Source organism: Salvelinus fontinalis, chromosome 22 (genome assembly GCF_029448725.1).
Source record: "Salvelinus fontinalis isolate EN_2023a chromosome 22, ASM2944872v1, whole genome shotgun sequence".
NCBI lineage: Eukaryota > Metazoa > Chordata > Actinopteri > Salmoniformes > Salmonidae > Salvelinus > Salvelinus fontinalis.
In genome coordinates, this window is record NC_074686.1 from 17,841,675 (window position 1) to 17,867,896 (window position 26,222).

General features: G+C 39.4%; 1 protein-coding gene and 4 non-coding genes across 7 annotated transcripts; 1 reads left to right on the forward strand and 4 right to left on the reverse strand.

Moving 5' to 3' along the window:
• Positions 1-980: 980 nt before the first annotated feature.
• Positions 981-19,005, forward strand: LOC129819964 (hepatoma-derived growth factor-like). Of its 3 annotated transcripts, none has more exons than XM_055876708.1 (6): positions 981-1,478; positions 5,906-5,982; positions 6,298-6,442; positions 6,729-6,884; positions 13,222-13,410; positions 13,839-19,005. In XM_055876708.1, the coding sequence occupies exons 1-6, from the start codon at positions 1,392-1,394 to the stop codon at positions 13,857-13,859; spliced, it is 675 nt and encodes a 224-aa protein (XP_055732683.1). In that variant the 5' UTR covers positions 981-1,391; the 3' UTR covers positions 13,860-19,005. The 3 variants fall into 3 exon arrangements, with proteins under 3 accessions (XP_055732683.1, XP_055732684.1, XP_055732685.1); XM_055876709.1 differs by having other exon boundaries at positions 986-1,051; XM_055876710.1 differs by lacking the exon at positions 981-1,478 and adding an exon at positions 1,571-2,102.
• Positions 19,006-22,507: 3,502 nt separating this feature from the next.
• On the reverse strand, positions 22,508-22,590 carry trnal-uaa (transfer RNA leucine (anticodon UAA)). Its single transcript has one exon. It is a non-coding gene; the product is annotated as a tRNA-Leu (tRNA).
• A 1,235-nt stretch (positions 22,591-23,825) lies between these two features.
• trnal-uaa (transfer RNA leucine (anticodon UAA)) lies at positions 23,826-23,908 on the reverse strand. The gene has a single exon. It is a non-coding gene; the product is annotated as a tRNA-Leu (tRNA).
• A 726-nt stretch (positions 23,909-24,634) lies between these two features.
• On the reverse strand, positions 24,635-24,717 carry trnal-uaa (transfer RNA leucine (anticodon UAA)). Its single transcript has one exon. It is a non-coding gene; the product is annotated as a tRNA-Leu (tRNA).
• A 726-nt stretch (positions 24,718-25,443) lies between these two features.
• On the reverse strand, positions 25,444-25,526 carry trnal-uaa (transfer RNA leucine (anticodon UAA)). Its single transcript has one exon. It is a non-coding gene; the product is annotated as a tRNA-Leu (tRNA).
• Between the last annotated feature and the right edge of the window lie 696 nt (positions 25,527-26,222).

Below are 26,222 nucleotides of genomic sequence, written 5' to 3' on the forward strand. Positions count from 1 at the left end.
GTTTCACTCATCACTCTTTACATTCATCCAGAATGTTCTGGATGAATGTAAAGAGTGATGAGTCTCTGCTCCAAGATATTCCAAACATAGCCTATCTTTATTTGATGCATAATGTCTTAAAAAGAGGCCTAAATACAAAGATAAGGTTAAACTGCAAGATAACCAATCCCAGTTTCAATGATTACGGTTACAGTCCTTGTCAAGTGCTCTCTCTCTCGTATAAGTGCTCTGATGTAAAGGTGTTGTCTGTGTTGTGGTGTGTCTTCCCTAAGGGCATTTGGGAAAATTATGTTACAAGACTACTTTTCTGTTCTTATTTAAAAAAAATCAAATTTCTTCCACCATTCGTGGAAATTCAGAAATTCGCCTTGACAGCGCTCACTAATGAACTCTGAAAGTAGGCCTACTGCTAAAAATAAATGTACTTGATATATCCAGTAATGTCAATAATTTTTACACAGGTTTTTACAGGTACCTTGGACTTCTCAATATTCCCACATGGTGTCTTGATCTGAGAATACCAGGAGCAACTCGGGGACATTTTAGAGTTGGACAATTCAGGATTAATTATCAGTTTGAGATACTTAGTGTACTACTCAACCCTTTTCACACTACTGAATCCAGTGGAGCTGCGCCAAGCTGAATTGTGGCCTGGCCCGGTTATGCATTCATTCACCATAAGATTGCTGGAACTGTGCTGCAAAGGAAAGTGTGAAAGAAAATAGAGCCAGTACAGTACCCTTTTGGATTGGCACAATAGTGGAGAAAATGGTATTGGTTCTCCCTAGATAGGCTACCCAAATACATCAATAATATTTTATCAGTAGAATATTATAGACAATTGACCTTTTAAAACAAATCAAATACAAAACAGGCATTTTTGTTGGTATATTGGAAGGCTTCTGTTCCTTAGAATCCATGGAGGGTATGTAATCTTGCAGAATTCCAATATCTTTGCTACCTCGGTTTTGGCCTAGACCATACTAGTCAATCTCAGATAATGAATCTGCTCATGAGAGGGAAGCGGTTCCCAATTTCAAACAAAAACAAGGTCTGTAGATAGACTACAGAGGATTACGACAGCAGGAATAACGGGATTATTATTCTATTTTTAAATAAGAAAATTACATTTAATAGCTGCATCTTGTAATCACACTCTGCAAAGCACTGGACCGCGCAAAGTTACCAATTCGATTGCGTCCACGTTCCAAATTTCTACGCATTATTTAATTTTGACGCGAAAACCTGAAGCCACCCAAAGTTGGAGCTCTTAACCTAACAAGTGCAATCCTCTAGGTGGCTATATCTCGTTGTTCTTACTTGCAACAGTAAACTGACATTGTACATTTATATTTAAAAAAATATATATCTTATTCATCCGCTGAGAAGCTATGCCGAGGTCGAATAGGCAAAAAGAATACAAGCCTGGGGATCTCGTGTTTGCGAAAATGAAGGGTTATCCACATTGGCCCGCGAGGGTAAGCTCCTTCATACTTTTCTTCTTGCTTAACCAAACGCTAATAGTAGGCTTACGTCATTTTGTTTCTAGTACACATGCATGTAGGCCTATCTGCTAGATCAGTTCAATGAGGCCTACCCCCTGGTCTTTGCAAAGTTTATTGGCGTATGACTACGTGGTGTGAAATAGGCTAGTGACATTTTTTGTACATTCGGTGTTTCATTTTGAGAAATGCGAAATCTTCTATTTGTAGCAGTAAACGTACTTTTACAGTAACCTAGCAAATGTTCAGTTCTCAGAGGCACTGTTTACTTTAACCATTGATACGAGGCCTAGTATAGGCTTTTCGATAGATCCTGGCTTCATGTAAACAAACATGTATAACATCTTCAACTTCGGTAACAAATAGGCTCGTGTAGCCTACGTTTAAGAACAGTTACCACTGGGATATTAGGCTATTCCAAGTCCAACCAGTAGCATTTTACAATGTGAATGTGAGACAAAGTTGAGGCGAGTCGTGAAATGGATTCTTTGAAACACTGTAACCGAGTTTGCTACAGTGTGGTAATTCCCGTATGGTTAATATTTGGCGGCAGCGGCGGCGTTTGATTGTCTGGAAGGAATGCATGAGCCTATTGTAACGGTAATGTAAATGTTGTATTTTAGCCTAGACTTCATTACAAATGAGGGGAAAATCGGTGATTTATTGTCATTAATGAGAATTGACATTGTTTATAAAAAAAAAAAAATAGTTATATCCTCGGGCAAAGGACAACACACATTGCCTGAATTGGTGCTCTATGAAAATGTTTCTCCCTTCCTGAGGCATTCCAAATCCATTGAAGTGTAATTAACTGTTTCGGCAACGTAGATTAGTTTCAAGTGAATCTTCTACCAATTTCTGCAACAACAGCGTTTGGTAACTACTAAAAGTTTCATTAATTTATTTTCGTCAAAAGTCATGCCCAATTTACTTCTGTAATCTATACATTTGCACAGTAGCCTCCCCCAAATAACACTGGGAAATGACCAGCTGAAACATAAAATTAATAAAAGAAAGTAGTCTTCAGGAGAATGTGTTATTTGTTCATTTGTATTAATTGTGCATTGCTCATGATGGCAGTATACTCTACATTACATAAATTCACAACCAGATACCTCAAGGGCACTGTTACAAAAGTAAGATATAGAGCATGATATCAGAAAGCTCAGAATGGCTGTCAGTCTACGATGACCATAGATACAGGACATGGCTGGTCAGATCTCTGGAACAATGCATATACACCCCCCCTGTTTTCTGTCTGTCTCTCCTCCCACTATCCCTCCCTCCTTCCCCTTTACCAGACTGTCCACAGTCAATGCCCCTGTCCTAGCCCACCAAACACACACTCTGGTAAGACACGCAACGGGAACGCCTATAGGGCCTCTTTGGCATGACGCCCATCAGGAAGCAAGGTGGCACAGCGAGGCAGGCACGGTGGCTCAGGGCCCAACCGTTGTCACAGGGCTTCCTGTACAACACACCATAGCTGTGTCCCACAGAGAAAGATAATGAGTACCTCTCAATTTTATGTAGTCTTAAACTGAAAACAAGGTAGCCTAGGTGTCCAGTGTTATGCCCCAATAATCTCTCCTTGCTTCCGAAGTGTGCACTTGTTCATGGCCGATTTAATTAGGGCCGATTTCAAGTTTTCATAACAATCGGTAATCAGCATTTTTGGACACCGATTACATCGTATTCCACGAGGAAATTGCGTGGCAGGCTGACCACCTGTTACGCGAGTGCAGCAAGGAGCCAAAGTAAGTTGCTAGTTAGCATTAAAGTTATCTTATAAAAAACAATCAATCTTAACATAATCACTAGTTAACTACACATGATGGTGATATTACTAGGTTAATAACTAGCTTGTCCTGCATTGCACATAATCAATGCGGTGCCTGTTAATTTTTCATGAATCACAGCCTACTTTGCCAAATGGGTGATGTTTTAACAAAAGCGCATTTGTGAAAAAAGCACAATTGTTTCATGAATGTATCCAACCATAAGTATCAATGCCTGTCTTAAAATCAATACACAGAAGTATATTTTTTAAAACCTGTATATTTAGTTAAAAGATTCATGTTAGCAGGCAATATTAACTAGGGAAATTGTGTCACTTCTCTTGCGTTCATTGCATGCAGGGTCAGGGTATATGCAACAGTTTGGGCCACCTGGCTCGTTGCGAACTAATTTGCCAGAATGTTACATAATTATGACATAACATGGAAGGTTGTGCAATGTAACATACATATTTAGACTTAGGGTTGCCACCCATTCGATAAAATACACAACGGTTCTGTATTTCACTGAAAGAATAAAAGTTTCATTTTCGAAATGATAGTTTCCGGATTTGACCATATTAATGACCAAAGGCTCATATTTCTGTGTTTATTATATTATTATTAAGTCTATGATTTGATAATTGATAGAGCAGTCTGACTGAGCGGTGGTAGGCGGCAGCAGGCTCGTAAGCATTCATTCAAACTTTACTGCGTTTGCCAGCAGCTCTTAGCAATGCTTGCTTCCACAGCGCTGTTTATGACTTCAAGCCTATCAACTCCTGAGATTAGGCTGGCAATACTAATGTGCCTATTAGAACATCCAATAGTCAAAGGTATATGAAATACAAATGGTATAGAGCGAAATAGTCAACGCGTCATAATTCCTATAATAACTACAACCTAAAAGTTCTTAACTGCAAATATTGGAGAACTGGGAATATTGAACCGCCAGCTTTCATATGTTCTGAGCAAGGAACCTAAACGTTAGCTTTTTTACATGGCACATATTGCACTTTTAATTTCTTACTTACCAACACTGTGTTTTTGCACTATTTAAATATGTTCTAGGTGTGCTTTTTCTATGCTTCCCGTTCTTAATTTTTTTTGCTTCTTTTACTTCTTTTTTTTTTACACCAGCCTCAAAGAGCTGAAACAATATTTTGGGTTATGGAAAATGTATTTCACAGCGGTTTAGATTGTGACAAACTAAGATTGTACACTAACTGAAATTAGTCCACTATTAGTTTTAGCAACCAGAAAATGGTGGAGCAAAAAACTAAACGTAAGCATGGGAAGCATAGAAATGTTCTATGCGCGCTATATCTACCGCTTCTTAGACTTGCTTTCAATGTGAATGACAGATCTATAAGTTTGGTCGGGTCGCCCAGAAAGTTACACATTGTATCTTTAAGTAAAAATACTTTAAAGTACTACTTAAGTAGTTTGTGAGGGTACCTGTACTTTACTATTCATATTATTGAATAAGAGAACATCCCTGACTCTGATCTGGCGGACTCACTAAACTTGTGCTTTGTTGGAGTGTGCCCCTACTTAAGTATAATTAAAACCAAATACTTTTAGACTTTTACTGAAGTAGTATTTTAATGGGTGACTTACTTGAGTTGTTTTGGATTAAGGTATCTAAAATTCTACTCAAGTTTGACAATTGGACACTTCTTCCACCAATTCACGAGTATCAAGCTATAATGTGAAATTCATGTGGCTCGGTAGGTTGGAGATTGGTGCTTAACTTTTGCCCAATATTTGCCTTTGGGAGAGTGACACCATTTTCACAAAACTAAATGGCTGTCATTTATGCTATGTGTGTATTTGAGTGAGAAAACAAAAGTGTTGGTCAGTCATTAAAGAACTTGTCGACAACCAGGCCTGTCGAGTGTGAAGTACATTTTTAATTACCTTATTGGAGCACTGGCGTTTTTGTTTACACTGGTCTGTCTCTTCTCTTTGTTTCAGTAGCCAACAATTTTTTTTGTATATACTTGTTTGTGGTAGCTCCTGCAATTCATAAATCCATATCAGGTGTGATTTTTGAAGTTTTGCCACTAGTTTTCATTTAGTTTGATGAAGTCTTACATGCTTAGTTTTCCCCCATTTATATTTCGAGGTTGGACGTTGGGCACACCGATTGGTGTCACCTGGTTAGTCAGAAGGTGTTTCACCTGTGCTGGCACAGTGATATTTAAGAACGGCTGTCCTAGTGCTCCAGTTGCCTTGAGAGATGTGGAGGGTTAACGCCTTTAGTTGGTTCTCACTATTTGATTTCTTAAAAAGCATTCCTTTATCTTATATTTGTTTTTGTTTTGCTCCATTTTTTGGGGGGTTTGGTTCCTGTCTTTAAGTTTGGTGTGGGTTTAAATTTTGTTTGCCTCCTCTTGGGCAAATTTAGTCATGATTGGTGCCTTTAAGTCCCAGTTGTTGTTGCTAGACAACTCTGTGGACACCCCATGAGTGTCTTTCTGAAACCCTTTCTGAACCTGTTTCGTTTTGGATGTTAGTGACTCTTTGTTAGTTCACCTTCTGTTTGAGATACAGTTTTTGGTTTCTTTCTGAGGGACGTAACAGATGCACTCACTAAAAGATTGCACTCCCTGTTTCCTTCCGCAGATTAATGAGTTACCCGAAGGAGCAGTCAAGTCCCCCTCCAACAAGTACCAAGTGTTCTTCTTTGGGACACATGAGACGTAAGTGAATATGTTTTTTGATGCGATGAATCCTATCAAAATTCCAAATGAGCCCCTACCTTCAATACACTTGTGGAGATCTGAGAGGCATTGATATGTACAAGTAATATGATGAAAATACAGACTAGCTTATCAGAGAACAAGTTGGAGCTACCACCATATTGTTCCTTTCGCCTATCAAATTCTCTCCAAATCTCCACAAGTGCATTAGGCGGTTCGTTTGGAATTAGAATTAGCTCCATAGAATAGTATTTTGAAGCTTTGTAGGTAGTTCAATGCTTCAACCTTTGAACTTTCTATCATTTGCCATCTCAGTGCATTCCTGGGTCCCAAGGACTTGTTCCCCTATGAGGAGGGCAAGGAGAAGTTTGGCAAGCCCACCAAGAGGAAAGGCTACAGTGAGGGTCTATGGGAAATTGAGAACAACCCTACTGTGATACACGAACCCGCAGGTTATGAGGTGTGTGTGTGTGCTTAGATTACGGCGGAAAGGGTCGTGTCTGTCTACCTGCCGACGTGCATGAGCCTTTGTTCCTGTGTGACACATGACATATGATTTTAGCAAATATTAAGAAGCACACCACACAATGTTTATTTTTCCTATTCTAGTAACACAAAATCCCTATTACTTTATCATCCATGACAAAAAGTACTCCCAAATACAGATTTACCTATACTCAACCTCAGCAAATACAGAGAGTAATTCACCATATTTTCCTGCCAAAATTATGTTCTTTCTCCCTCAGCTGGCAAAGGAGACCCCAGCAGAGGGGGCAGTGGAGGCAGGTGGGCCACGAAAGGGGAATGCAGAAGGAAGCAGTGATGAGGACGAAGGGACCCTCATCATCGATGAGAAGACCGACAGGGGAGGGGCCAAGAGGAAAGCTGAGGATTCCGTCGAGGTAAGTCAGTCACAAGCAATGTCCCCTAATATTTTTACGGCACAGAGCAAATTTCATGTCTGCTGAGCACCAACTTGAACGTTTATAGTAAACACTGAGGCTGTACCTGCTTTAAGTTAGTTTTAAAAGTGGCCAAGTTGGCTATTTTATCATAATGTAGGCCTACCAGAGTGGCCTACCATCAAAAACAATGGAGAAAATGCATCCCATAACATTTTAATATGGAGATAGCTGTTCTATCTTTCAGCCTACAGTAGCAGACAATGTGTGGTGTTCAATGAAGGCCTACATTAAATTAGAGTTTTAATTTCTCTGGGATATGTGGGACGCTAACATCCCACTTGGCCAAAAGCCAGTAAAAATGCAGAGTGCCAAATTCAAATAAATGACTATAAAAATCAAACTTTCATTAAATCACACATGGAAGATACCAAATTAAAGCTACACTGGTTGTGAATCCAGCCAACATGTCAGAATTCAAATAGGCTTTTCGGCGAAAGCAAACGATGCTATTATCTGAGTTAGCACCATAGTAAACAAAGATAGAGAAGCATATTTCAACCCTGCAGGCGCGACACAAAATGCAGAAATAAAAATATAATTTATGCCATATCTTTGACGAGCTTCTGTTGTTGGCACTCCAATATGTCCTATAAACATCACAAATGGTCCTTTTGTTCGATTAATTCCGTCGATATATATCCAAAATTTCCATTTATTTGGCGCGTTTGATCCAGGAAAACAGGTTCCAACTTATGAAACGTGACTACAAAATATCTCAAAAGTTACCTGCAAACTTTGCCAAAACATTTCAAACTACTTTTGTAATACAACTTTAGGTATTTTTTAACGTAAATAATCAATAAAATTGAAGACCGGATGATCTGTGTTCAATACAGGATTAAAACAAACTGTAGCTAGCTTTCTGGTCACGCGCCTCTAACTAACAGTACACTTCCAGTGACCCTCGTTCAAGATGGCCGTACTTCTACATTACACAAAGGACAAAACCTCAACCAATTTCTAAAGACCGTTGACATCCAGTGGAAGCGGTAGGAACTGCAAGAAGGTCAATTAGAAATCGGTATTCCCAATGAAAACCCATTTGAAAAGAGTGACCCCCCCAAAAAAAATATCTGAATGGTTTGTCCTCGGGGTTTCGCCTGCTAAATAAGTTCTGTTATACTCAGACATGATTCAAACAGTTTTAGACACTTCATAGTGTTTTCTATCCAAATCTACTAATAATATGCATATCTTATCTTCTGGGGATGAGTAGCTGGCAGTTGAATTTGTGTATGCTTTTCATCCAAACGTGAAAATGCTGCCCCCTATCCTAGAGAAGTTAACCTCTTTATCCGCTTGTCCTTCAGACAAGGTGACTGATCGATTTTTGAAGATGTCTAGAAATGTATACATTTTGTGCTCGTGTAGGAACTACAAATGATCTATAACTGGGTTAATAACTCATTACCTCGCAAATGATATGAAAAAAATGTGCACAAGTGACTATATGCAGCTCTCGCTTTGATCTCAAACCAAGCTCATCTATTCACGACTGCTCATGTTGTAAACACAGTCCAGTTCAAAGTAAATGGCACAGATCCATATAAGGCAATGGTCTATTTGCATATAGGCCTACTGCAGCTCTGATTGTTTATGCCGCACTGGTCTGTGTAGAGTATGGGATGAGACGTGTGTGTCAATGCAATAGTATCCTACTCTGAAGCGTTCCGCCTACAACAAAATCTCTTGCATAGTTTGTTTTGTTTCAGTATGTTTCATTGGAAGTGGCTAACATTGCATTGATTTGATCACAATTGCCACAGTAAAGGGAAATGCTCTAGAACAGTGGTCACCAACCTTTTCTGAGTCAAAATGCAGACAGAGATCTACTGCTCAGATTATTTTTTATGTTACTTAAAAAACATAAGCTTATGCAACATTGACCAATTTAAAAACAGTACTTGGTTTGCGCAGTAAGCTATAGGCCCAATACTTTATCAGCACATTGGCTTTGCTTTAATTGCCCTGCCAGTGCCCTGTTGTTGGGGCCATTTAAAAAATATATTTATTTCAAAATTTGAAGTAGGCTGTATGATCACACCGGTAATAGATCTGTTGTATTACTTGTGAGGTGCAGTTGAGTGAGCATACATTTTAAATGTGCTTTTTATTTTTTATTTTACTGGGCTGATGGCACCTGCATCTGATGGTCTTAGCGGAGGGAGAGAGCAGCAGACTGAGGGTCCGCCTCTCAACATCCCTCTGCTCTCCCTTTCCTCCACTGACACTGACCAAAAAGGGACACCTTCGCACCGCATACTTTCTGCCTCATGCACAAATTCATGTTACTCTTATGAACAGAGAAAGTGAAATATTACTTGACATTAAATAAGACCCAAGCCGCTAATAATAACAACGCAAGCCTATAGATACTTTTCTACTCATTCATTACTGCTGGAGTGCTTGTTGTAGCGCTGAGTGGAAATAGTAGGAAAGTGCATTTTATGGCTTCATAATAGTGTTGAATAAAAAGTGTTGACAGTGCTGAGTAAGAACTTAAACATGAACGCACTCATAAAAACAACAGCTCTTTGCTGTGTTCGTTGACAGGTTCTCCCTAGTCATGCTTTTACATGTTTTGAAATCTCACAGTATCAACTTTACTGTGGCTTTCTTTTATACATGCTACGTTACTGCAGACACTGTAATCTGAGCCATCCGATTGGCCAGCGGTAGGCTTACAGTGCTCTTGATATCATATTGTATTTGTCACATGCCCTTTATACAACAGCTGTAGAACTTCCCGTGAAACGCTTACTTACAATGCAGTTAAGAAAATAGAGGTAAAAAAAAATATTTATTAAATAAACAAATGTTTATTCCCCGACAAATTCTCACAAGGCACCCACATCTGCAAACCCTGTATCTCCGTCTCCTCTTCATGCGAATGACTGGCACTGGCCGGTATTGGCGAAGAACTTACTCACAGGCAATAAAACCATTTTCTGCTTTAGGCTGCATTATACAGAGTGTATAAAACATTAGAAACGCCTGCTCTTTCCATGACAGACTGTCCAGGTGAAAGCTGTGATCCCTTATTGATGTCACTTGTTAAATCCACTTCAGTCAGTGTATAGAGGAAGGGGAGGAGACAGGTTAAAGAAGGTGTTTTAAGCCTTGACATGGATTGTGTGTGTGTGCCATTCTGAGGGTGAACGTGCAAGACAAAAGAAAGTTCCTTTAAACGGGATATGGTAGTAGGTGCCAGGCGCACCGGTTTGTGCCAAGAACTGCAATGCTGCTGGGTATTTCATGCTCAATAATTTCCCATGTGTATCAAGAATGGTCCACCACACAATGGACATCCAGCCAACTTGACACAACTGTGGGAAGCATTGGAGTCAACATGGGCCAGCATCTCTGTGGAACGCTTTCCAATCTAATTGTATGTGTCTCATGCACCAAATACAACAGGTGTAGACCTTACAGTGAAATGCTTACTTACAAGCCCTTAACCAACAATGCAGTTAAGAAAAAATAGTATTTTTGCATGGCCTCATTTCAAGTGAGTGCTATTTATACTTTATAAATACTATATATAATGTTTTGGTGACCAGTGTAATTTCTCATTAAAAGATGGACATGCCATTGGTAGACATTCCAGCAGTACTCGATGCTCCTTTAAAGATGGTATCTGCAGTAGGGGAAACATTGCCACTGTTATTATACTGTATGTGTTTTTGTTTTTTGGGGAGACTAAGCGGAGGTGAGGAGTGTCGCACATCGTGCAGTACATATTCTGCTGTTTTATCGCGCATGTAGTGATGTCTGAGGGGAATTTCTTTTGTTGTCGTTTGCAGTAACTTCTTTGTTATAATATTTCAAATGAACATGGCAGTTTCACCATTAAGCATTCCAGATTTAAGTTTTAAAAATGTCCTAGAACATATTGATGGTTCTCTACAGAGGATGGTTCTCTACAGAGGATGGTTCTCTACAGAGGATGGTTCTCTACAGAGGATGGTTCTCTACAGAGGATGTTTAAGGGAATATAATAAACATTTGATTCCAGAACAGTGGTAGTACAGTAGGTGCCTGAGGGCAGACACTTAATGTGTTGTGAAATCTGTTGAATGTATAGTTTTTTAAATTGAATAACTGCCTTAATTCTACTGGACCCCAGGAAGAGTATGCCTTGGCCGCAGCTAATGGGGATCCTTAATAAATACAAATACAAACAGTCACACTGTTGTAATAGTGTGGTGTATACCTTCGTCCGAAAATGCAAACATGACCCTTTTCTTGGCAGTGGTTTTTCTACCAAAACCCAAGTGTGGATTGCAGTTGCTCCTAAGAGAAGTCCATAGACTTCTTATGTGGTAAGAAAACAAATACCTGAATACATAATTTCACTGAACTAACCCATTACGTTCAAATTTGCCGCCAAACAAAGCAAAGTGTGAAAATAGTCTGCGTTTTAAAAAGACTGAGGCACTGGAAGCATTTAAAGGTTATGCATGTAACATTTCTAACTCAATCACATACAGTGCCTTTGGAAAGTATTCAAAACCCTTGACTTTTTCCACATTTTGTTAGCTTACAGCCTTATTCTAAAATGTATTAATCTACGCACAATACCTCATAATGACAAAGCAAAAACAGGTTTTTAGAAATGGTTGCTAATTTATAAAGAATGTAATACTGAATTATTACTTTTACATAAGTATTCAGACCCTTTACTCAGTACTTTGTTGAATCACCTTTTGTAGCGATTACAGCCTCGAGTCTTCTTGGGTATGACACTACAATCTTGGCACACCTGTATTTGGGGAGTTTCTCCCATTCTTCTCTGCAAATCCTCTCAAGCACCATCAGGTTGGATGGGAAGTTTTGCTGCACAGCTTTTTCAGGTCTCTCCAGCAATGTTAGAACAGGTTTAAATCCGGGCTCTGGCAAGCCACTCGAGGACATTCAGAGACTTGTTCCAAAGCGCTCCTGGGTTGTCTTGGCTGTGTGCTTAGGGTCGTTGTCCTGTTGGAAGGTGAACCTTCGCCCCCAGTCTGAAACCTGCTCTAGAGTGCTCAGGGCCTTCATCAAGGATCTCTCTGTACTTTACTCCGTTCATCTTTCCCTCGATCCTGACTAGTCTCCCAGTCCCTGCAGCTGAAAAACATCCCATCACCATGCTTCACTATAGGGATGGTACCATGTTTCCTCCAGACGTGACACTTGGCATTCAAGTCAAAGAGTTCAAACTTTGTTTCATCAGACCAGAGAATCTTGTTTCTCATGGTCTGAGAGTCTTTAGGTGCCTTTTTGGCAAACTCCAAGAGGGCTGTCGTGTGCCTTTTTACTGAGGAATGATTGGTGGAGTGCTGCAGAGATGGTTGTCCTTCTGGAAGGTTCTCCCATCTCCACAGAGGATCTCTAGAGCTCTGTCATATGGCTGTAACGTAACAATGTGGAAAAAGACAAGGGGTCTGAATACTTTCTGAGGGCACTGTATGTAATGAAGGAATAAAAATCCACTAGAGAAAAACTGGCTGATCCGGCCTGCTGTATGTGTAGGCTACATCTCCCTGTTTTATGATTAGTTCTAGTTTGAGAGGTTGACAACGTTAGAAAAACATTAGCATTACAATACTTCCTCATGACCTTGAAACAGTTGTTTTACATCAGTTTTTGTGACAGAAATCTTCGCTATATTTCCTTTAACATCCTGTATTGTGTGCTTATTCTTTTACTGTTTTACCATATGTTCTAGGCTGTTTTGAGACCTTAATAAGGAGCATCAGGTACTGCTGGAATGTCTCCCAATTCATGTCCATCTTTTTGTAAGAAATTACACTGGTCACTCAAAACATAAAGTATTTCTAATGTATAAATAGCCCTCACTTTAGATGAAGTCACGCAAAAAGACATTGCTAATGATTAAATGGTATATAAGGACCTATATTATACATATAAATTATCGTATGGATCATTACTACATACTTTAGAAGTTTATAACTATGTAAATACTAGCTTACTAACATTAACAAATGTTGGAGTACTGATTTTAATGAATAAACTATTTACTAATCCATTATAAATTCTTTATTACAAGGTGTTATTATAAAGTGCTGCCAAATATTAAATAGGAAAGTGGCAGGTGTGGGTCACTTTGCTATTCGTAAAGAAATTGTTTTTACATGGTATTTTAAAGGTTTTTAAGAGGTTGTTAATTTGAATCAGTAAAAAAAAAAACTTAAGAAAGTAAGCAATCGTATATGTTTACCAACTTGGGGAAACATGGCACTTGAATAAGGGTCATGTGTCTTTCTCTCTGAAGAGCTCTCCTAAACGACCTAAGGACACAGAGAGCAAAGGTGACTCGAAGGTGGATAGCAAGAAGTCTGACACCGAGCTGAAGCTCAATGACAAGGCAGGGCCTAAGCCCACAGCGCTGTCTTCTGCGGGTGAACCAAAGCCAGAGAGCCAAGCAAAACCACCGACCGAGGCCCAATTAACATCAGAGAAGGTGAGGGAAGCTGACTTTTATATGTTGAGTTACAGAGACATAAAACAACAACAAAAAATAATAATGAATGTACTTTTCACTATGTTTTACACCAACCTCTTGTTTGGGGAAGATCTATTCATTTGGTCATACATCAGGGCTGACCCAGGGTGAGTTTTCCAAACGCCTTTTAGCTAATATGGCCTGTTATTTCTCTTGACAATCTTCTGTGCTTGAATTAACGAAATTCAAATTAAGCACCTTTGCTGTCCTACGCGAGCTGTGTCATGAGGAGATGTGTAGTACTGTGCTGGCAACGAGGTTTATGAGAAACTCACCCCTGATCCACTTAACCTTGAATAGTTGGTGGTGTTTGGTTCATTTCCAATATTATTTAAAAACATAAATTACTGATGCAATGTAACATTTTCTCCATGCTTCTCTTTCAGCCTGTGACTGACAGTGCTTAACGTCAATCCTCCGAGGATGACCAAGGACCCGTGGTTCTTTTCCATGGAATTTTGGGCATCAACATAATTAGCTAATCTTTGAGTGCTAGGTTTCTGCTGTTATTAAGTAACTGGAAAGGGTTAAGACCTATATAGAAATTGTACAGGCAAAACAAACTTACTTGCCAGTTGGGGGTATTGAATATCCCAGGATTTAAATTGTTGTCAAACCAATAGTGAGGAGAAATGCAATGCTCAGGAGGAAATGGGTTTCGGATGTATACAGTTTTTTTTATTTTTAAGTGCAATTATGAAGTCTAGCTAGGTGTCAAAATGCATTACAGTTTAGAGAGTACACATGCCCGCTGGTTTCTTAACAATCTGAACATAAGCAAACAAAAACACAATGTTGGGGGAAATCTTTTGAACATCACATTCATAATGCTTTTCCATTTGACATCAAAATCCTGCTTATCCTGTTTAAATACCTTTTTAGTTTTGTGGTTCGTTGGTTTGAGAATATTAGATAGCTTTTATCTATGACGTTGTGCTTTATAAAAAGAACACATCTTTATGTTCTTGGCTTTAAGGTGTGTACAGTGCATTCGGAAAGTATTCAGACCCCTCCACATTTTCGTTACGTTATAGCCTTATTCTAAAATAGTTTTTTCCCCTCTTCAATCTACACACAATACCTCATAATGACAAAGAAAAAACAGGTTGTTTTGAAATTTTTGCAAATGTATTAAAAAATAAAAAATATATCACATTTACATAAGTATTCAGACCCTTTACTCAGTACTTTGTTGAAGCACCTTTGGCAGCGATTACAGCCTTGAGTCGTCTTGGGTATGATGCTACAAACTTGGCACTCCTGTATTTGGGAAGTTTCTCCCATTCTTCTCTGCAGATCCTCTCAAGCTCTGTCAGGTTGGATGGGGAGCGTCACTGCACAGCTATTTTCAGGTCTCTCCAGAAATGTTCGATCGGTTACAAGTCCAGGCTCTGGCTGGGCCACTCAAGGACATTCAGAGACTTGTCCCGAAGCCTTTCCTGCGTTATCTTGGTAGGTGAACCTTCTCCCCAGTCCGAGGTCCTGTGCACTCGGGAGCATGTTTTCATCAAGGATCTCTGTACTTTGCTCCGTTCATCTTTCGCTCGATCCTGACTAGTCTCCCAGTCCCTGCCGCTGAAAAACATCCTCACAGCATAATGCTGCCACCACCGTGCTTCACCGTAGCGATGGTGCCAGGTTTATTCCAAATGTGACGCTTGGCATTCAAGCCAAAGAGTTCAAACTTTGTTTCATCAGACCAGAAAATCTTGTTTCTGATGGTCTGAGAGTCATTTAGGTGCCACCAAGCAGGCTGTCATGTGACTTTTACTAAGGAGTGGCTTCCGTCTGGCCACTACCATAAAGGTCTGATTTGGTGGAGTGCTGCAGAGATGGTTGTCCTTCTGGAAAGTTCTCCCATCTCTACAGATGCACTCTGGAGCTCTATAAGAGTGACCATTGGGTTCTTGGTCACCTCCCTGACCAAGGCCCTTCTCCCCCAATTGCTCAGTTTGGCAGGGCAGCCAGCTCTAGGAAGATTCTTGGTAGTTCCAAACTTTTTAAGAAGATGGCCACTGGGTTCTTGGGGACCTTCAATGCTGCAGAAATGTTTTGGTACCCTTCCCCAGACCTGTGCCTCGACAAAACCCTGTCTCAGAGCTCTACTGACAATTCCGTCGACCTCCTGGCTTGGTTTTTGCTCAGACATGCACTGTCAACTGGGAATTTATATAGACAGGTGTGTGCCTTTCCAAATCATGTCCAATCAATTGAATTTATCACAGGTGGACTCCAATCAAGTTGTAGAAACATCTCAATGATGACCAATGGAAACAGGATGCACTTGAGCTCAATTTCGAGTCTCGTAGCACATGGTCTGAATACTTATGTAAATAAGGTATTTCTGTTTTTAGTATTTTATACATTTGCAAACATTTCTAAAGTCCTGTTTTCGCTTTGACATTGTGGGGTATTGTGTAGATTAATGAGACCAAAAATAATATTTAATCAATTTTAGAATAAGGCTGTAACGTAACAAAATGTGGAAAAGGTCATGGGGTCTTAATACTCTCCAAATGCACTGTACATAATAGTAATTGTACTTGCGTTTTTCCTCGGCCTGACTTTGAAATAGGTTATGTATTTTCTTACTCATGGTGTGTTTCACTTTTAAGATATTTAACTTTTCTTAGATCACTAGCAAGTTGTCGCTAGCAAAACTATCGCTTTAAAGCTATATAACATGTTGCATGCTGCCTGTACATGGCAGGTGACCAAATAATGTCTTCATTGACACTTAGATCCCATAGAATTCACTGTTTTTATTGAATCTCACAAATCTATTCACATAAACACAAATACAAGAGAACAAAACCACTTTGCAAAGCCCTGTCTTAACATTTTACACTCATACCTGTATATTGGTTGAAAAATGCCTGATAAGCAACTAAATTGGAATGCAGTGTCTGTAGAGTAACATGCTATAAATGACGGCAGAGCTCAGGTTCTGTGCCTCACAGTGCTGTATGGGTTTTGACTGACAGCCGTTCTGAACTTGAGTACTGCACACGAGAAGAAGTTGTCCCCATCCCTCCCGCCATCCCTCCCGCCAATTCGGTAACTTTGGCAAATTTGTCTGAGTGAGGGAAATGCTTTACATTTTAAGAGGACTCGATGTATTTTGAAAGATGAGATGTTGAAGATAATAATTACTGTTTTGATGTCCATCAAGCAAGCCGAGTCCAAATGTGCACTTCACATTTCTATATTGTAAAACTCATGTCATATTCTGTGTCAACGTTTATGATCACTGTTTGATGTACAGTTACAAGATGACATGGCGTCATATCCTGGGTGGTTCTGAACGGAATGAGCCTGTGTTTGTCTATTGTGAAGAAAATTTGCTGCAGTTCACGCAACTGAATGCACTTGACTCCTTTCTATGCACACCAAAATTACTATCCATTTCTCTGAATTTCCTTGTGAAAGCCTAACATTGTAAGATTGTACTTTATAACTTAGCTAGTGATGTTGGCAATAGAACAAGCTTTCAAATTATTTCCACCTGACCCAGATTTCAAATTATAATGGTCTGTTTTTGGATTGCATAAACAGTAATTGTGTGATGGCGTGGATGCAGGGTTGGGTTCCAAACAAAACGACTACAAGTGTGCTTGCTCTAGTTCCTCAATGGCACGGCTAGGAGAGCTCAAAAAAGCACCCTATAGTTGACGACTCTTTGAGTCATTAAAGTGCATTGGAATTACTTAGTAACTGTGCACACTTTGGAGAGGTGTTTGGCCACATGGAGACACCAGATAGTCCTCTCACTCCAACCCTTATGTTGCACCTACCCCACATTTTCCAGGAGTATTCTTATGTTACTGGATGTATCCAGAGTATTTTCAGATTTGATCAACAAATGTGGCAAAGTACAGTAAATGTAAAATGCACATAAAATCAAGTGTACTGTTTGGATTCAGTCTTGTCAGGTAAACTGTTATGTCCTCAACTTTTGGTCAAATTTTTCCATCTTCTAACTGTTCACTTTCCATTGCTACCTTGCTTATGCATTTGCTTTTCATGTTTCTTCTGTAAGAAACATTCCACTTCAGTCCTATCAAATTCCCACATGTAAATAGTTCAGGGGAAACTATATTTCAGAAAGTACCCCAAAATTAAAGGTGCATTCTTAAAAGCAAGAAAAACATTCCTGAATGTTTTGTGAAACTGTTGGTATTAACCAGTGACATGTTTGAAGGAGCACAATACTTCCAGGTGTGAAAGATGACTAGGAAGGACATTGTTCTATGGCAGGGGCATTCAAACCTACCCAGGAGGTCTGGAGTACTGCTGGTTTTCAGTTCTACCTGATTATAAATTGCACCTACCTGGTGTCCCAGGTTTTAATCAGTCCCTGATTAGAGGGAAGGAATAATACATTTTTAAATGAAAGCAGTGGAAATGGCTTCAAGGTTCAGATTTGAATATGAGGGTTCTATGGTAAGTTATCGCTCATGTCTTAAATATATTTCTTGATAGTTCATGTTAATATCCACTGCACTGTTCATTTGTCCATACATGTACAATGTCATCCATCTTTTATGGTGCTTTAATGGTGACAATGTAATGAAAAGGACATCAGCCAATGTCCAACAAGATGGTGTCCTGGTTATTGTGATATTGGGCCACCTGTGAAAACAGAACACTTCAACACTGTGTAGACGACCTGTCTGGGTACATGGTTGTTACGATTCTGATTTGAAGTTGCTCTGGTTTTTTATTATACTATTCACTGTGGGACATGCTTTGAGTGGTGTACTGTGTGTACCTTGATATTTCGGTGTGAGTGACTGGTCCTTCAAACCTTTTGAACTGGAGCAAAGATACCTTTTTGATTGAGTATTGTCCTATGATTTTGGATGCTAAACCAAATGTTTAATTATTATTTTACTTTTAGCTTGTAAGAATAACCCTTTTGTTGATGTTTGAAATACAATAGGATTTTTATTTCGGGGAGCCCTTTGTCACATTTTATTGGTCCCTCCCTTATTTGTATGTTTTTTGTAATTGTCATTGTGGGGGATCCCTGTGTATTCTGGTTTGTATCATTGGATGTCATTCATTCGTTGTGGCCCATGTTTGGTGAAATCCATATCTGCATTCAATCAGGTCTTTCGAACTCCAGAAGTCATTCATTGACTGGTTTTGAAAACCATGACTCACAGGGGCGCTGCAGGACCAGGCCTTAGAACTGCTGTAAGTCTGTACTGAATATGGCCCAGACCTTTACTTGAGTCTTTCTTTTCAACTGCTAGACTGTCACTCATTCATAGATAACGTTGTATGCTGACTGACCTACTGCATGATTCTGGAGCTTTCATTATTTTTCCCTTCTACGTTTCAACTTTTAAAACCTAATGCTGTCAGAAGGATACCAAATGTTTTTGGGGTCATTGCCACATCCTCACCACCTTTGCAATTCACAGTGGACGTAAAGGAGAAAAAAATGGCCTGATTGTCAGTTCGTCACGCTTCCTGCTTGGTTCTACCATTGTAGCTAGCCACCAGTCCATTTGGTTAAAATCAATAAACTTGTTGATGACAAAATGAGTCCACCTGCCTGTCATGTTTGTAACTTTTTCTATGTGCCTGTGATTGTGAACTTATGTCAGGACACACCACCAGGAGTGCCTTTCTTCACTATGTGCCCATTCCTCTCTAATCATTCAACCTGGACATTAACGTTCGTCCCACCCAACTTAGTGGCCTTGTGGTTAGTGTCCGCCCTGAGATTGGAAGGTTGAGAGTTCAATCTCTGCTTGGCACTCAGCATAAAGGAGCTGGATCTGGGTAAGGCCCTGTGATAGACTAGCATCCTGTCCAGGGGGTGTACTTGTACATTAAGCTGCCTCACTCTACAGAAACAGGAGATGGGCTCCTAACCTATGAGCTGTTCCGGCTCGCTCAAGCAAAGGCTCGTGCCAGCTACTTTCTTACCAACGCTACCACTAAATATATTAGATGGTGGATGCAAGAAGGCAGGCATATCTTTTACTGAAAAGTCCACTATCTGACAGTGCCATTAACTTCCTGTCAAAGCATTTTCCTATTTATCCTGTGAAATGGGTAAATCTAAATTTATGAACCCACTAAAGTGTATTTATGAGAGTCTTTGTAGAGCCCCACAGTGGAGGTGTCGTAATACCCATAAAACCTAGCGGTCAAACAAATGGTTCCAATCGTTTATCCATTGTTCATTTTGACTATTGGGGTGATGTTTTGATAACCAGCAATCTCTTGGACAAGGTGACTTTTTGTCAATATATTCAGCTTTATTTACTCTGATTTGAAAATGCCTATTAGCGTCAAAGTATACATGCAAAACTACAAATAACTGCAAGCTCTTGCACGTCATCTCTAGCAGACAACTTTGCTAACAAGTATTGTGTCAATTTAAAACTTGCACAGAATTGTCCAATTTTAAAGACATTTTGCCTAGATATTTATTACTACATTTTGCTAACATTGGATAGTTAATCCAGAGATTCTTACCTTTGCCTTGATTCGGCAGTCTCGTCCAGATCATCATTGCATTTGATGTTCTTTATGATAGCCTAATCAGCGTTTCATTTTTTCTGGTTAAATACACGCAAATATATTGATAAAGGTCACCTAGTCCTAAAGAGGTTTACACAGTTGTCAAAACTTCACTGCAGGGTAAGCCTGCAATTGGACAGTTTCCCTGCCATTTAATATGACTCATTCTGTTGTACATTATAAGGTTCTCACAGTCACCTTTTTGTTTTGAGCCAGACAATATCCAAAGGAATTAAATGAGACTGGGTTACATCCAAATCAAAGGTAAATATTTATACCAGTAGTTGGGTTCCGACCCACGTGGACAGATGTCCATTGAAGCTTAAGTCCAATGCCTTAACCACTCGGTCATCCTGCTGTTACCAAAAGACTAAAAAGTGCTGAGTCAAAGTGGACATAGTCATTTATTTTGGATTTGATCCACACAAAGTCCAAATCAGAGTTGATTACATCCAAATCAAAGGTAAACGTGTTACCAGGAGAGGGGTTCGAAACCATATATCCACTGGAGCTTCAATCCAACGCCTTAACCTCTCATCATCCTGATGTAGCTAAAATATACTCAAGAGCCCAGCCAAAGTGGAGAAAGGGGTCACAGACATTTCTTTCATCCTTTATCCACATAAAATACAAATGAGCAAAAGGAGGGTTGATTACATCCAAATCAAACTTCTACCAGGAGTGTGGTTCGAACGCACGAGGACATTTATCCATTGGATTTTCATCCAACGTCTTAACCTCCCGGCCATCCTAGTTTTAATAAAGTACAATCAAGATCCTAGTCAAAATGGAATAAGGAGCACACAGTATCTAAATGAGACTTGATTACATCTAAAACAAAGGTACATTTCTACCAGGAGTGGGGTTCAAACCCACATGTCCATTGGATCTTAAAACCAATGCCTTAACCATTCAGCCATTCTGGTGTTAATAAAGTCCAATCAAGAGCCCAGTGAAAGGGAAATAAGGAGGACACAGATATTTGTCTTTGAGTCATCCAAATAAAAGTTCAACTTTATACCAGAAGGGGGTTTTGAACAAACAATAACATTCTTCAGTTCGATCATGAGTTTAAGGCCTTAACCACACTGCCATCCAGGTGTTTATAAAGGATAAACACCTAAAGTGCTGATTAGAAATGGAGTAACTTGTCATTTCTTTCAGCTTTAATCCACACTAAATGCAAATGAATAAATTTAGGGTTGATTACATCCCTATCAAACTTCCTGGAGTGGGGATTGAACGCACACGTAGTCCATTGGATTTTAATTCTAACACCTTAACCTCTCGCCCATCCATTGTCATTTCTTTCATCTTTAAATGTAAATGAGGGTTGATTACATCCATATCAAAATTCTTCCAAGAGTGGGGTTTGGACAGTGGTCCATCGGATTTTAATTCCAACACCTAAACCTCTCAGCCATCCTGGTGTAAATAAAGTACTTTCAAGAGCCCATTCAAAGTGGAATATGGAGCACATAGTCAGCTATTTTATCTTTGAGCTAGACAATATCTAAATGAGACTTGTTTACATCCAAATAAAACTCTACCAGAAGGGGGTTTGGAACCAACAAGAAGAATCAATCATTTCATATTGATTCTAACACCTTAACCGCTCATCCATCTAGGTGTTTCTAATTGATAAACAAGTGCTGAGTCAAAGTGGAATACCTGGGACACAGTCCTTTCTTTCAGCTTTGATTCACACAAAATCCAAACGAGTGAAATGCATTTGATAACATCCAAGGACATTTGTCCAACGCCTTAACCTCTCGGCCATCCTGGTGCAAATAAGTAACTATCTGAAGCCCAATGAAAGTGGAATAAGGAGCACTTAGGCCGCTATTTTGGCTTTGATCCAGACAATATCTAAATGAAACTTGATTACATCCAAATCAAACTACCTACCAGACAGATGTTTCGAACCAACAAGAACATTTTAATTTCGATCATGAGTCTAATGCCTTAAACACACTGCCATCCAGGTGTTTCTAAATGATTAACAAGAGCTGAGTCAAAAATGGAAGAACTTGTCATAGTCATTTCTTTCAGATTTGATCCACGCTAAATGTAAATGAGTGAAATGAGGGTTGATTACATCCTAAGTAAGCTTTTTCCAGGAATGGGGTTGGTACCCACAAAAACATACTGTTCGTCAGATTTTTATTCCAACAGTCTAAACAACTCAGCCATCCTGGTGTAAGTAAAGTATCATCAAGAGCCCAGTGAAATTGGAATGAGGAGCACACAGTCAGTTCTTTTGGCGTTGAGCCAGACAATATCTAAACGAGACTTGTTGACATCCAAATCAAACTTAATACAAGAACGGGGTTTCGAAGCAAGAAGAATGTTACTTAAGTTGATAATGACTCTAACACCTTAATAACCACTCAGCCATCTTTTGTGTTTATAAAGGATAAACACTTGCTTAGTCAAGGCGTAATAAGGGGAACAAAGTCAATTCTTTCAGCTTTGATCCAAACAATTGATAACATCCAAATCAAAGATAAACTTCTACCAGGAGTGGGGTTCGAACCCACGAGGACATATGTCCATTGGATCTTAAGTCCAACGCCTTAACCTCTCGGCCATCCTGGTGTAAAGAACATGAAATCGAGTGCCCAGTCAAAATGGAATAAGGAGCACACAGTCAGATCTTTTGGCTTTTGTTGATAAAACGTTTACTGGAGACAGGAGAACAAGAGGAGACATAGGACGAGGTGGATAATTTTATAATAAGGCCGTTTAATCACATGTAAAGACATCTTAGTAAAATCTTGCAGCAAGGCTCTTTCTGTCTGATTCGTATGGAATCGTCCGGAAAGAGGCAGTTTAAACAGTTGTACAGTTTTATATAGACAACAAGCAAAGTAGGTTGATCTGGAAGTCTGGCCTTCCGATTGGTCGATCTGGGTCTTGGGTAGTCCTGATCAGGCCTGGTGTCAACGTTCCATTGGTTCCTGAGATAGTTCTTTGTTTTGTGATCCAACCTTGAGTTGTGTGTGTCTGTGGTTATCATGGGGGAGGGGATTTGTGTGTGTCTGTAGTTGGTGTCTTAATGAGTCCAGCATATGTCCAAGAGAAATGAGGAGTATGTGTATTTTGTATAAAAGATGGCTTATGTTGAAATGTTGTTATTACTAGTTTCCAGTATCTATTACAATTTCTTACACTTTGATCCAGACAATATGTAAATGAAACTTGATTACATCCAAATCAAACATTCTACCAGATGTAGGTTTCGAACCAACAAGGACATTTTAATATCGATCATGAGTCTAATGCCTTAAACACACTGCCATCCAGGTGTTTCTAAAAGATTAACAAGAGCTGAGTCAAAAATGGAAGAACTTGTCATAGTCATTTCTTTCAGATTTGATCCACACTAAATGTAAATGAGTGAAATGAGGGTTGATTACATCCTAAGTAAGCTTTTTCCAAGAATGGGGTTGGTACCCACAAAAACATACTGTTCGTCAGATTTTTATTCCAACAGTCTAAACCACTCAGCCATCCTGGTGTAAGTAAAGTATCATCAAGAGCCCAGTGAAATTGGAATGAGGAGCACACAGTCAGTTCTTTTGGCTTTGAGCCAGACAATATCTAAACGAGACTTGTTGACATCCAAATCAAACTTAATACAAGAACGGGGTTTCGAAGCAAGAAGAATAATAATTAAGTTGATAATGACTCTAACACCTTAACCACTCAGCCATCTTTTGTGTTTAGAAAGGATAAACACTTGCTTAGTCAAGGCGGAATAAGGGGAACAAAGTCAATTCTTTCAGCTTTGATCCAAACAATTGATAACATCCAAATCAAAGATAAACTTCTACCAGGAGTGGGGTTCGCACCCACGAGGACATATGTCCATTGGATCTTAAGTCCAACGCCTTAACCTCTCGGCCATCCTGGTGTAAAGTACATGAAATCGAGTGCCCAGTCAAAATGGAATAAGGAGCACACAGTCAGATCTTTTGGCTTTGATCCAGACAATATGTAAATGAAACTTGATTACATCCAAATCAAACATTCTAACAGATGTAGGTTTCGAACCAACAAGGACATTTTAATATCGATCTTGAGTCTAATGCCTTAAACACACTGCCATCCAGGTGTTTCTAAAAGATTAACAAGAGCTGAGTCAAAGATGGAAGAACTTGTCATAGTCATTTCTTTCAGATTTGATCCACGCTAAATGTAAATGAGTGAAATGAGGGTTGATTACATCCTAAGTAAGCTTTTTCCAGGAATAGGGTTGGTACCCACAAAAACATACTGTTCGTCAGATTTTTATTCCAACAGTCTAAACAACTCAGCCATCCTGGTGTAAGTAAAGTATCATCAACAGCCCAGTGAAATTGGAGTGAGGAGCACACAGTCAGTTCTTTTGGCGTTGAGCCAGACAATATCTAAACGAGACTTGTTGACATCCAAATCAAACTTAATACAAGAACGGGGTTTCGAAGCAAGAAGAATGATAATTAAGTTGATAATGACTCTAACACCTTAACCACTCAACCATCTTTTGTGTTTATAAAGGATAAACACTTGCTTAGTCAAGGCGGAATAAGGGGAACAAAGTCAATTCTTTCAGCTTTGATCCAAACAATTGATAACATCCAAATCAAAGATAAACTTCTACCAGGAGTGGGGTTCGAACCCACGAGGACATATGTCCATTGGATCTTAAGTCCAACGCCTTAACCTCTCGGCCATCCTGGTGTAAAGAACATGAAATCGAGTGCCCAGTCAAAATGGAATAAGGAGCACACAGTCAGATCTTTTGGCTTTGATCCAGACAATATGTAAATGAAACTTGATTACATCCAAATCAAACATTCTAACAGATGTAGGTTTCGAACCAACAAGGACATTTTAATATCGATCTTGAGTCTAATGCCTTAAACACACTGCCATCCAGGTGTTTCTAAAAGATTAACAAGAGCTGAGTCAAAGATGGAAGAACTTGTCATAGTCATTTCTTTCAGATTTGATCCACGCTAAATGTAAATGAGTGAAATGAGGGTTGATTACATCCTAAGTAAGCTTTTTCCAGGAATAGGGTTGGTACCCACAAAAACATACTGTTCGTCAGATTTTTATTCCAACAGTCTAAACCACTCAGCCATCCTGGTGTAAGTAAAGTATCATCAAGAGCCCAGTGAAATTGGAATGAGGAGCACACAGTCAGTTCTTTTGGCTTTGAGCCAGACAATATCTAAACGAGACTTGTTGACATCCAAATCAAACTTAATACAAGAACGGGGTTTCGAAGCAAGAAGAATAATAATTAAGTTGATAATGACTCTAACACCTTAACCACTCAGCCATCTTTTGTGTTTAGAAAGGATAAACACTTGCTTAGTCAAGGCGGAATAAGGGGAACAAAGTCAATTCTTTCAGCTTTGATCCAAACAATTGATAACATCCAAATCAAAGATAAACTTCTACCAGGAGTGGGGTTCGCACCCACGAGGACATATGTCCATTGGATCTTAAGTCCAACGCCTTAACCTCTCGGCCATCCTGGTGTAAAGTACATGAAATCGAGTGCCCAGTCAAAATGGAATAAGGAGCACACAGTCAGATCTTTTGGCTTTGATCCAGACAATATGTAAATGAAACTTGATTACATCCAAATCAAACATTCTAACAGATGTAGGTTTCGAACCAACAAGGACATTTTAATATCGATCTTGAGTCTAATGCCTTAAACACACTGCCATCCAGGTGTTTCTAAAAGATTAACAAGAGCTGAGTCAAAGATGGAAGAACTTGTCATAGTCATTTCTTTCAGATTTGATCCACGCTAAATGTAAATGAGTGAAATGAGGGTTGATTACATCCTAAGTAAGCTTTTTCCAGGAATAGGGTTGGTACCCACAAAAACATACTGTTCGTCAGATTTTTATTCCAACAGTCTAAACAACTCAGCCATCCTGGTGTAAGTAAAGTATCATCAACAGCCCAGTGAAATTGGAGTGAGGAGCACACAGTCAGTTCTTTTGGCGTTGAGCCAGACAATATCTAAACGAGACTTGTTGACATCCAAATCAAACTTAATACAAGAACGGGGTTTCGAAGCAAGAAGAATGATAATTAAGTTGATAATGACTCTAACACCTTAACCACTCAACCATCTTTTGTGTTTATAAAGGATAAACACTTGCTTAGTCAAGGCGGAATAAGGGGAACAAAGTCAATTCTTTCAGCTTTGATCCAAACAA

What these genes read in the sequence shown, in the direction of transcription:
- LOC129819964 (XM_055876708.1), top strand. Translation starts at nt 1,392, where the DNA reads ATGCCGAGGTCGAATAGGCAAAAAGAATACAAGCCTGGGGATCTCGTG. An exon ending in TTCTTTGGGACACATGAGAC is followed by an intron (nt 5,983 to 6,297) that starts GTAAGTGAATAT and finishes TTGCCATCTCAG; the next exon opens with TGCATTCCTGGGTCCCAAGG. An exon ending in CCCAATTAACATCAGAGAAG is followed by an intron (nt 13,411 to 13,838) that starts GTGAGGGAAGCT and finishes CTTCTCTTTCAG; the next exon opens with CCTGTGACTGACAGTGCTTA.